This window comes from Aptenodytes patagonicus, chromosome 8 (genome assembly GCF_965638725.1).
Source record: "Aptenodytes patagonicus chromosome 8, bAptPat1.pri.cur, whole genome shotgun sequence".
Classification (NCBI taxonomy): Eukaryota; Metazoa; Chordata; class Aves; order Sphenisciformes; family Spheniscidae; genus Aptenodytes; species Aptenodytes patagonicus.
Genome location: NC_134956.1, coordinates 11,015,935 through 11,028,698, shown reverse-complemented (window position 1 = coordinate 11,028,698; position 12,764 = coordinate 11,015,935). Strand labels below are relative to the sequence as shown.

Here is a 12,764-nt window from a genome sequence, read left to right as displayed (position 1 = left end):
TGGCACTTTGACCAGTAAAGCTGCTGTTACCAAGGGCTGTGCTCACACCTGCAATGGCACTGTGCCATCACAGCAGCATACACACCTGTGCTCTACAAGATCATCTCCACCAAATATCACCCCACAACATTTCCTGTAGCAGTGATTGCCAAGACAAGTCTTTGCTTCCTGGAGACCTCAGTGACTAATTAAAACCCCCTAGATGTAACTGACAGCTACTTTCTTTATTGTTCACCTGCTTAATGCTGCAAGCAAAGCTCCACATCACCTCTGTGTTGTTGCAAAAAGCAGAAGTAGTATTCTGCACTTGGGGAAAGGGAAGCCCACGGGCACAGGTCTCACACAGTGGTGGAAGGTGCTGGCCTCGCACGGGCGAGAGGAAGCCTCGGGTCACAGCAGACCCACAGGTCAATGCCAGGAAGGGGAAAAGAATGGAGCAAGCTTCCCACAAGGTTCAGGCGTAGGGCAGGAAGGCAGATATTGTCTCTAAGGCCCCTCTCTTGCATAGTGCATTAAACAGCACCTTCCACCTCGCTGCATCCGCAGTCATGCAGGGCCAGCTCCTCCCTGCATAGGGCAGCTGGTGGTTAGAGGCCACCATGCTAGCTGAGGGTGGGAGGCAGCGGGGCAGTAGACAGGAACAGAGAAGATGGGGATGCTCTCTCAAGGCCTGAAGAGTACTTTTCTCCTCTGAGGTAAAACCCAGGAACACTCCCATCCTTCCCAGATCTGCTCACTTTGCCCTTCCCTTCCTGATGCCCCCCAGCCCCATGCCCCTCCTTTGCATTGTGCAGGAACTTTCCCCAAAACACACAGTTTTCCCCTCATTTCCTTCCTCTCAAGACACCTGGAACTTCCTCCTGCAGGTTCCTGCCACCCCTCACAGTGACACAGGCCAGGCCACACTTCCCAGGGCAGCAGCTTATTGTTTATGAAACCAAAACAATCACATGTACAGCATGGGGCTGCTGGGGTGACACATTTGGAGACAACACAACTACAGATACAAGGGCTTTTATATACTGAAGATGACAAGTACCTTATTTCAGCAAAAATAGCCTGACATATTTGAGGAAAAACAGGAGCAGCAACTACCAGCAACGACTCCTCCAGAAGGCTGTTGGGGAAGTATTTTCCATCATGAAATGTGTGATGAAATGTGTTTAAAATTTGTGTTTTGACATCTCAAGCTGTTAAGTAGAAGCTCCTTGCTTAAGAGAGTCAGTTTTGCACGCAATAAGCAATGCAGCACAGAAACAAAAGAAAAAAAAAAATTACCCTTTCCAGCTTCAATGCCAGTTTAAAAGTTATTGGGAGACAGCCAATATATTTGGGGAAACTTTTTAAACTCCCTCTTGCAAACTAAGAGATGCCTCAGCAGAGATCTGCGCACACAGCAAACGCCACACATCTCAATTCCAACTTCACCCTTCCAACATGCTGAATTTTAAAAGCCTGAAATAGTTTTACCTGAACCTATCCCATTAAAACTGTATTGAGAAGCACAAGGCTTCATCCCACTAAGACAGACTGTATAGATAAGTTGAGTTTTATGCAATGCTCTGCTACACCAACTTGTTTCTGCTACAGTCCTCACTTGATTCAAGAAGCCATGCAAACACACAGCTTAGCTGGCTCACTGAATGTGTACTGGTAAAATAAAAGTTGCATAAATACACTTAACATAAATGCTGGACTCCAGCTGAAAGCCAACCCCACAAAGCAGACCGCAGTATACTGAGATGCAAGAGCAAGACAGTGCTTTTCACTGATGGGCAAGCGTTCGAAGTGTGATCACATGGGCACTGCTAACTACTGGGGTTCAGTTCTCCCACTCTGGACACTTGTACACGCTGGAGCAGGTATAATCATGTTTAATGAAATCAACTCTAGATCCCACTTCTCCAAACCCACCAGAACCCACATCACAGCAAATCCTCTCAGCCTGCATGATTGCAGAGAAAACCAGAGTTAGAAGCTGGATACAAGCAAGGCCGTTATGTCTGCCCGAGTCTGTAGACAGCTGCCACTCAACTATGGGGCAGCAACAGCTACAACCAGTGGAAAGCGGTCCACTTGATTCCAAGACCTCCATAAATGCAGCGCTGAGCTTGAGCTGCTTTTCAACACGTAAGCTACCTGCACACAAGATTTGGATAGCCACAGATCTCTGAAGGATTGGCTTTCCCTTTTTCACATTTTAACGGTCCTCTTTTTACCTCTTTTCAGCTTCGTTAGAACCAGGAAGGATAAAGTGGTCATGTCCCTAACCAGTGTTAACAAGATGTGACTCTACCCTGAGTCATCATCCTCTTTCTCCTCAATTGGAGATGGCTGCTCGCACCTGAATCACTGGACACCTCTGGTAATACTCATCAAGACAAACAGACTGCTTTCCAAGCTTGCGCTTCAGAGGCTACAGGAAGCAACCTTCACATTAAACAGTTATAACTTTATATTTTCACAGTATCTTCACAGCCAAAAGGACTGAAGACCTCCAATATGTGCTCAAAATCTAAAGAATAATCTAGCAGTTTTCTGATGAAGTGTCTAGGCCACTAGGATCTAGCCGAAGCCCTACTTACAGTCCAAGAAATTAAAAAGTTAACCCATACAGCTGCAGAATATGACTAAATACCCAATTATCGTTCTTTATTTTAGAATAAAAAAAAACTTACCATGTTTTAATAATCTCCAGTGAAATGTATTTCATGGGAACTGGAAACCATTTACATTAAATGAACCAAATGAACACCACCGTTACATGAGCCCATGTGCGTATGAGTAGAACTGAGGTGCCTCAGTTGAGAAAGATCTCTGCCAGTACAGTAGCCTCATCTTCCATCTTGATATACATTACATCAAAGGCTTCACCGATGAATTTCCTTGCCCATCTAAGGGCAGTCAGTAGCAAAGATGTCCAGCAGACCTACATTCCAAGCAGATGCAACATCCTACACATCTGACAAAGCAATTCAGTTCTCAAAGAAATATCCCAGAAGCACTCGTTCTGCTGGAATTATTCCAGTATTTGTTTCTTAATTACTGGGGGAAGCATCAGTTTTGGGCAAATAATTTTTTACCACTCTCTCTAGATTTGAAATAAGAAACACCATGTAAGACAACAGAGGGGTTTTTTGCTATTTGTCTACTAAGTCTCCTCCTGAACAGGGGCATGGATGTGCTAAGGAACACCCTCGCTCACTGCATAAGCAGTCTTTCACGTAAAGTAATAAGGGAGATTGTTAATAATTTGTTATTGGCTGGGACATAATTAAGGAATGTATAAACATGATACTACCCTGCAGGTGCACCATGGCAGCAACTTCAAATTTACTGTTTAAACAGATGGACAAGAGCCCTTTAAATTTGAAAGTATTGGAAACTAAGGAAGAATTACTATTCAGAGAAGTCTGCAGAGGAAGGACATAGAATTGCTGCAACATGTAGCACAGAGACACCAACACCTGGCCAACCCAAGCCTGCAAGTGCAATTAAAAAATCACTGTGAAGTTGCTGCAGGCTACATTTTGACTTACATGCCATTACAATAATTATGAAGTGGAAAAAACTGAGCAATAAATGTCTATTACAATGCCCAGCTACAGTTGGATTACAGTCAAGTTCTGCAACAGAAAAACTGCCAATCAACTGTGACTGCTACACAAACAATAGAAAAACCAAACACCTTTAATATTACACCCAACTAGCCTGTAATATTGATGCTGAATCTTTAAGAATGAGCAAACTTTTTTGCTTACCACTTTTCACCTATAGCATTACTCAGAAATAAACTAATTCAGTGTTTGCCTCCTTGGTCTAAGAAAAAGTGCTCTGCACCAGTATTTGGGAGGCAGGAATTCGACATGAAGTTACTGGTAGATGGTGTGATCTCTGCTACCAACAGCATCCCATGAAGAGCAGCTAGACAGACGTATTTAACACTTTAGGCTTTTTTTTTTCCCCTCCAAAAACCCCAAAAATCTAACGCATCTGGTAGAAAGTTTTAGTGTTAAGTCTGAGTTTAACCCTTTAAACAGAGAAACAGAAGAGAGGCAATTTACCTAGGCTCTGACACCAGGACCTATCGCAGCCTGGAGTGGAACCATGCTTACTTAAACTACACCCTGAGGTGGATCCAAACCACACAGCAAAGAGGGAGGAGACTTCCCTTCCTCAAACTGCTCAAACTTGCTAAAAACTACGTAAGTGACTCAGTAAATGTCCTTCCCCTGAGTCAGCACTGAAGCAGAGCTCCAGAATCGCATCTGATTTACGGTGCAGGTTAAAGACTGTAGGATTGTTCATTTTCTTAAAGGATGATCTGTGAATAATATCCTGAGGATGTCTGGTCACTAGAAAACATGTAACCCTTGCACAAACCGAGGTTACGCTCATGCCCTGTGTTCCAACCCTTCTCTCCCTGGGTTTGCATGCGGACCTGTTGGAGCACTGCTTTACCACATCACACGGAGGAGAGGTCATATGGCTGTGAACCCCATTTGTACAAAGTAAACAGGTAAATAGATTCCAGTTTTAAAATAAGTTTTAATTTATTTCATTAACTAGTAACTTGATTTCTACTGCAATAAAACAGAGTGCGGCAGGTTATTCGGATATTGTGGAGTGCTGAGATTTGGAGTTAGGCTGAATGAAAGACTACGTACAATACAAATCAGCTTTCTGTTGTGTTGTAAATTTATTCTCGTAATTTTTACCATTTATTAATCCCAAAAGACATATTGCATATTTGGAACATTTTAAAATAAGAGCCACTGTATGATTCAAGACAAGTAGTTTTGTCACATCAAAACTGATGACATGCCCAATAAAAGTATTTTCCCGAGCAAGAACTCCTTACGAGAAATATAAATAGAATATAAACTTCATAAATGATCTAGCACGAAAAGATTAAAATAGTAAATCCATTCTATACTGAAGGCAGTACTTTACCACTCATAGTATGTGTGCGGTGTTTCTAAAAAAAAAAAATCAATTTCCTAACAGAGGGTACTGAAACAAATACGGGCTAGCTTTTGGATAAATTTTATTCCAATAGAACAGAATGAATTGATCACTTAACCCTTTTCTCCCAAGTCACTGATTAATATGATCAGGCAAGAAAAAGTTACTTTTAGTTTAACCCAAGCTTTGGATTTGTTCATCAGATACGATGAAGAGATGGCATGCCTGGAGGCAGATCCGCATTTTCAATGTATCACCTGACATAACAAAAGAATTACATCTCCGTATTAACATCTCCATTCCCATAGTTGAGAATGATTTAATTGAGAATCTCAATTACATCTCCATTCTCATGGTTGCTAAACGCAAGTAATGATGATCTATCTTACCACATGCGAGCACAATCTCAGAACATGCACACACACCCTCGGTGCGTTAGAAGTGTTACATTTCCAGCACTTGGAATAACGCTGACCCAAATTGAGTAGACTGAAAAATTTAAACATAGTCACATGAATAATTTAGAATTAGAAGTGCCTTATAGAGGGAAGCAGCAGTAACAGGCAACAACGTGATGGGGCTGAGGGAAGAGAGTAAAATGTATGATCTTGGGAAAAGGACTGGTTTTGCTTCACCTTAAGATCTAAACAAATCACAGTAATCTATGGGAAGCAATCAGTACAGAATTCAAGAATGTAGAATAATTCATGCCCGTCAAAGCATTTTAAAATAAAATTTAACTTTCATAATTTAAAAAAAATGTGAATAAGTATTGGTGCTATTAAACCAAGACTTCTGTAAATCATTTGACATTCCAATAAAAGTGATCACTACACTACTGTCACTGTAACTAATAATCTAGATTAAAAACCAGCTAACAGATTGCAAAAACTAAGTGAAGGAATTATTCTACAAATGTTTTCCTTACTGTCCTGCAGGAATCTGGTTTTGGCTCACTACTGTTCAACAGTGAATGATCAATAATCTAGAAAAGCTTCAGTAGTCATCCCTGTTAAAACCTGAAGAGGAAAAAAAACCCCAAAACATTGATGAAGTGCTGAACAGTAATAGGAACAGGTTGCTGCCTTGGACTGCTTGCCTACAGTGGCTTTTACCGAACAATATTGCAAAGTCAGATACCACGGGGCTGAGGTGATGCAAGGAATGCACAGATTTGATTCACAAGATTAAAATCCAAATGCTAGTCAGTGAATCCCCAAAAGGTTCTGGTAGTCAGCCAAATAAGAATAGCAGAGCAGGATATAAAGCTTATTATCTATTTATATGATGTTAGTAAGGTCATTACTGTAAGGACATGTTCTGTTCTGGCACCTACTCTTCAAAAAAGAACATTCAGAAAATTAGAAATAGTTTAAAAAGCTGACAAAAAACCCCTAGAGGGATGAAGAAAAAAATTAAGAAATTCAATCCATTCATATTAAGTAAGATTGGAAGGTTATTTTGATCATGGTATGTCCTGGATCAGGACATCTGCAGTAGTAGAACATCCTCCAAGAGAGATATATTGAAATCCAATGGTTGGGAGCCAAAGCGAGATGAACTCAAACACAGGTTTGGGTTTTGTTTTTTTTTTCTGAGAGCACAGTAGTTGCTCAAATAACTTACTTAGAGCGGACTGATTCTTTTTCTGAAATTCTTAAAGCAAGACTTCTTTTTTTCCCTAAAATACATGCTTAACTTCTTGACATTATGCTTCAGATGTTGAAATCAGTCGGTGAAGTTTTGACTGTGATAGCCAGAAAAGCGATTGGATATGAGTTCCCTCTACCTTTACCAACAAATGGAAATGTGAGCCTCTGATGGCCCTTACCACTGAAACCTTTGTTTCAATTGCTAATTTGCCTTCTACTTCTGGGAGCCTTTAGTCCAATACCAGTAGCACCCACTGTTTTTAAAGCAGTAGCGGTGCAACCCTCTCTCCAAGCAGAAGAACCTGGCTCTGTGGGCAAACCTTTGCTCAGTAATTTGAACGAGTTGGTACAAACTAAAAACACAGGAAGGCAGAAAGAACTGGGAGACCCATACTGCAGTCCAATTCCCCACCAGAGGAGAAAGAAAGGAATTCTGTGTCCAGAAGCACATGCAAAGAGGGACTGGGATGAGAAAATCAGCTGGATCTGAGGAACTCAATGCAGCTGTTTGCTGGAAGCAATCACCCTTCAGATCCAGAGGTATATGCTTGAGAGACAGAGAATATGGCTTCTAATTCTTTCATATGACCAACTGCTATATTAATGGAGACCCAAAAATCTTGAGATGGTTGCTAGTGAAATACTAATGGTGGATGAAAAGCCAGAGGGAAAAAAAGGGCCCTGGTGGAAAGCAGCCAGCCCCGGTTGCAGAGCTAGTGCAAACTACAGTGGCTTCCCAAAAGCCGTTGTGGTGACCTGGTGTTTTAAAGCACTCAGATGCTGCTGGTGGAATGAATCCCGGCAGCGGATTTGTCATGGAGAAGATTCAAGCTGAAAAAATGATTCTTGCAAGTGGTAGAACCCTACAGATTAAGGCAGGAGACATTCAAAATCTTAGGTAAACCACACTGAAAATTTGAACGGGTAACATACTTCAGAAGACTTGATTAGAAAAAGAAAAATAACTTAGGAAGATACCCCAAAAATACATGCACAGATGATTACCTTTGCTTCAGCCATCAGTCATTTGATACTAAGTCCCACTAAGACTGTTTTATGAGAAAACTTTGCAATATATTGTGCAGGTTCACAATTCTCCATTTAGCACCAAAAAAATCCAGAGATTCTGCAAGAAGGATCAGGCTAATACTCTGGAAGAGCACATTTAATTCAGCTACAAGGAACAGGAAAATTACACTATATTTTTAATACATTTTATACTTATATTTTTAAATAAAAGGCCTGCTGTTGTAGTCCCCATGTAGGTAGAATTCTTTTAGAATTTAAAAAAAAAAGGTGCCTCAGTCAGGACACCAGGACAAAACTGAAGTGTTCAGATATTTTATTATATTAAAACTTCCAAATTGAACTAGTAACTGATAAAACAACTCTCAGACTAATTCTTCTAGTATGAGGTACCTTTTAAAACCTCAAACTTCAGTGCAAACTCATAGCACTTATTTTACAAGTAAACTTAGAGCATCTTACATATTTGTGAAAAGCTGCTCGTTACAGTAACTCCAAGGCTTAGCTAATCAAGCCTCACAACTAAAAAGAAAGAACCTAAATATGAATGTAAAAGAGCACACACATTTACTATAAACAAACGCAACAGAAACCAGAGGTTTGTGCATAGAGTGCTTGCAAAATAACTCCACTTGCTGCTTCAGTATCAAAGCACTGAAGAACCGCAACTTCCCAGTTATCCAATCCTTCTCCAGGGATTCTCACAACCAAAGAGTGAACTGTGCATTTTAGCTCATTCTTGATCATTTTGAACATGCAAATGTCAAGAACTCCTGGGAAAGGCACTGTATTAGGGAACCACAGGTATACTTGTAAGCACAAACCCCCATGCGATGTGTACTATGCACCTGTGTATGTAATATAAATATGCACACATGCACATAATTAGAAATCTTTCTTCTTTAATACAACCATGTTGGGTCTCAAATTTCAGCGCTCTGATGCTCTAAAGTTTTGCTGAAAACGCAACATTTGTCTTTAATACAAGAACAAACTTATGTCACAGGCAGAGCTGCTCAGTATGGGGCACCAAGTGGCAGTGCAGGCCCGTCCCGAGGTTGGTCCCAGGGAACTCAGCACCTTCCCCGCTGCCAGCCAGGAGGGACCACTGCTCCACCAGGCTCCACTCCACCTCCTCACACCACATCTACATGCTACCGGCAGGGAGGAGGGAACAGAATCAACTGGAAAAGAAACAGTAGATGAAAGAGGGACAAATAGGGAGCTCAAGATGCTAAAGAAGAGAGGAGGCAGCATCAGGCTCCCTTCCCCTGGAAGGGTTTTCCACTATTGCCCCGCTATCTGCAGCCACTGCTCCTCCAGTCTCACAATCCCTGCCACAGGCACAATCCACCCTTCAGCTGTGAACACTTCCCCCCCGCCCCAGCCATGGCAATAATGCTCCCAAGCCTTTCATCGCTCTCTCTTCCCCCCCCTTTCTTTCTGAAAACCACAGCCAGGAGAGAGATCAGCTAGACAAAAACTTAAACCAGTGCAAATGTGAAATAACAAGGTAAAAAAAGTATTTTGCTATTACTGGACATGCTGCAGACATTGTGCCTAGTAACTGTGGCAATATCTAGCGCAAAAGAAACTTAGCATCAATCTTTTGTTTTTAAATGACATTCAACTCAAACATGCATAGGGAGAGTAAAGTTATTTTATTAAATCATGCACATCACGTGTGTTAGTGCAAATAGTTTAATCTGTACTCCAGAAATTCTATTGTATTTTTATATCTTTACAAAATAGATTTAAAACAATTATTTACTTTAAAAAATGTAATTCTGAAGTTAAGCATTTCAGAACAATATTTGCAATAACCTATATACAAGAGGTACTAAGTACCACTGGCATACGAGTGTTCTGTGGTTGGGTGGCTTCCTGCAACTGAAAAGGATGAAATGAATGAACTAAATGAAAATATTTATTTTCTACAAGTCACTTGTGGACTATTTTTTCCAACTAATAATCCTCCCATTAGCAAATCCCATGTAATCTTAAGATAGAACCTTTAATTAGAGGACAATGACCCTTAAAACCTCACAAAGTAAATTATATGCTAAATTTCTATTTAAATATTTAAACTATCTGTCGATTGCCATAACATATTTTAAAGCCAATTCAACTTCTGAGATTACCTCCCTATTTTTGAAGTTTCCTTTAGCAGAGCCATTTTACTTTACCATTCTTTAGCATATTATTTAAGTCTTTAATAAACTTTTTTGACAGAACTGTTGAGCTGAACAAGACAACTACAGTCTACATTTAATTCAGCGCTAACTACAGTGATTCCCACCAAAAGTCAGCAAATAGCAATAGTTATAGTACTTAGATAAGGAAAATAAACTTTGTAATGGGGACCACTGCATCATACTTACAGCCATGTGATGAGGATGCACAAAATTTTACTACCAAATTAAAATCATCTTGACCTGACAATACGTCATCAGGTATATGATTCCAATTTTATAGTATTTTATGTATCATAGATTTTTTCAGCTAATCACAGACGTACTGTAGCAGTTCTCTTAAAGTTACGTCAACAAAAGCTTATCTAAAGAGCTTCTCCAGCTCACGTCAGAAAGTATCAAATGACTGAAAAAATAAATTGATACATGTGGTATGTGAGAAATTATTCATACTTTTAAAGAATGCATCTCTTTAAATATATGAAATTTAATAAATTACATTCAAACTAAAGTTAACGTAAGTTGAATCACTGCACTATGTCCATCAAATGACCAAGTACTTGCTCCCAGAAATACCTTAGTTCACTCAAGAACACACACATGCTTACACTCGCACACGCGCACACTAAATACTCTAGGCTGGTCTTCACCATCAATATCTCTATCTCTTTAAGGCTGGACATGAATTGTGTTTATTCCCAAAAATCATTAATAAAGCAATCCTTATCAAAGAAAAATACACTTCCTTTGAAAGGCATGATAAGAGAAGTTTTCTTAAGTCTTGTTCCCAACAGCTCAGTGACTAACAGCAAGTAAAATGGTATACTAGTTTTTAAAAAAAAAAAAAAAAAAAAAATTATACTGAAAGGCACTGAGCATACTGCATCTGTTTTCCAAGTATCTGCAAGGTTACTTGGCTTGGGTGTCCAAATCAGAAATGTGTTTTTCCTTCTAAATCTGGCAATCAGATTCTAAAGTAAGTGTCCACAACCCTAGCCATTATAAATAATTTGGTACCAAGAAGCCTACTTTAGGCCACCATTATAGTATTCAGAATCCCAACATACTAATTTAAAACTTGCATGACATTGTAAGCAAAAATATTGCTCACAGTATGATGAATCACAATTTTATTCCCTCTTTATAGACAGATACATTTTATACAGTTTAAAGCAAATGACCCTACTGCTGTTCTCACGCAGAGCTGTGCTGTATTAAGAGGTAAAAAGGAAGAGAATTAATCTGTTTTCCCTCAGTATATGAATGTTGCCAGCTTCTAAAGGGAGGACGGTGTATGGATTCAACAACAGTTCTCATGGAGAAGCTCTGGTTAGGCCTGGGTACAGCACCACGGCTGTTACAGCAACCAAAGCTGCCATCACAGGCATCCAAGGCCATTGTCTCTGTGTGGAGAGAAAAAAAAAATCAATATCATATTTGTTCTAATTCATACTAATCAGTTTACCCCGTGGTTCCTGAAAGTCCTGAGTACCTGTTGATAGGCATCACTAAAATGTTACCCATGAGCCCTACTGCAGGCTAGTCCTGACTTAGAGCATCACAGTAAACCATGTTTCTCTAGCAAAGGGAACTCCACAACTCTTCATGACTGAGGATCATCAGGAGAACTTTTGGCAGTTCCGTATTTCCAGCTTCATTACTGTACGCACCTCAAAGAAATCTGCTATTAAACATGTGAGGGCTTAAGTTGTATAAACATCGCTTGTGCCAAGTAATCGCTAGACACAGGTTTATGCAGTACTGATATCTTTAACTTAGCTTTTGAATGTTTAAATCCAGATCTATGAAGTTAGTTTGTAGCAGATCCTAACAACATCATTTCAAATGGATTGTCACAACATTTCATGACAGCAATAGCATTTTAAGAGGAGGACACACTGAGAGACGTTAGAGAAAATGCAAGCTGAGAGTTCAGAATACAAACCAACCACCTATTTCTCATCTTGTCTTTTTTTCCAATCTTCTTCATAGCAATAGTGAGAAAAATTAAACTGTTTAGAGCCAGAGAGGAATTTCTTAGTCCATAAATAGGAACCAAAGCTTGTTGATTTTTATTATTATTTAGAGGCAAACTCTTCATTTTTCATAGTTAATTAAGCAATTAAGTTTTCTTACATGCCCTAGGATCGCAGCATTGTGCAAAAGGTAGCCCATTTGCTAAAGACAAACTGAGACCAAGTTAGAAGAGGCACATTCAGAACCAGTTAGAACGAAATTCATTGTTAGAATTAAAGAAATCACACAGATGTTAAATGATTAGTTGATTGCTCAGCTCATCAGTATCAACAGAATGGCATATTAAATGAAGGGTTTGCTTCAGGTAAAGATATACCTGTGAGCATTTCACCATGCACTATTTTATACAGAAATGGCACAAACAGGTGAGAGGGACAAACATACATTGACTGAACAGTAGTGCTTGTACCTTTCGCTACCACAATGGGCCGTAACACCAATACAGGAAAGCCAGGATTAGGCCGATGAATACGGCTGGGACGGGTTGTAATATGGAAGGCTAAAGAAGGGAAGGGATATTAAAAATCACTTTGTGCTATAAATCAATCAGGTAAAGATGATTTAGAGAGGGGAAAATAAGTCAGTGAGTTTTGTTTTAATTGAAATGTATTAAAGACATCTAACACAATACAGCATTATCTAATCTGGTATACAAAGTTAGTACACCATTCTACTCAAATGAACAGGGATGTTTAAAAATAAAGGGAGGTAAGCAGAAAATGTTCTAAGAAACCTCTTGTCACAACTTGGAATTTAGCACTTAAAAACAATACAAATCTTAAACTGATTTGCCTGTATCTTATTTATAGCTGGTTTCAGTTTTTCCAAGTGGTAGGAAATCCTGTCTGGATTTCTTAAGGCAGAAAGACTCACACCAGATATTGAGTTTTTC

At 39.6% G+C, this 12,764-nt stretch overlaps 1 protein-coding gene across 24 annotated transcripts in view; it reads right to left on the bottom strand.

Annotated features, from left to right (window-relative positions):
• Positions 1–4,528: 4,528 nt before the first annotated feature.
• Positions 4,529–12,764, bottom strand: part of SLMAP (sarcolemma associated protein) — a 101,868-nt gene continuing 93,632 nt past the window's right edge. For 12 of the 24 annotated variants that reach the window (XM_076346317.1, XM_076346328.1, XM_076346320.1 and 9 more), the window contains 2 exons: positions 12,282–12,371; positions 11,163–11,238 (listed from right to left, as the gene is read on the bottom strand). In XM_076346317.1, the coding sequence (XP_076202432.1) occupies positions 12,288–12,371 (84 nt within the window). In that variant the 3' untranslated portion in view covers positions 11,163–11,238; positions 12,282–12,287. Of the gene's footprint in view, positions 11,239–12,281; positions 12,372–12,764 lie in introns of all 24 variants that reach the window. The other 12 variants (XM_076346316.1, XM_076346336.1, XM_076346319.1 and 9 more) reach the window with 1 other exon arrangement.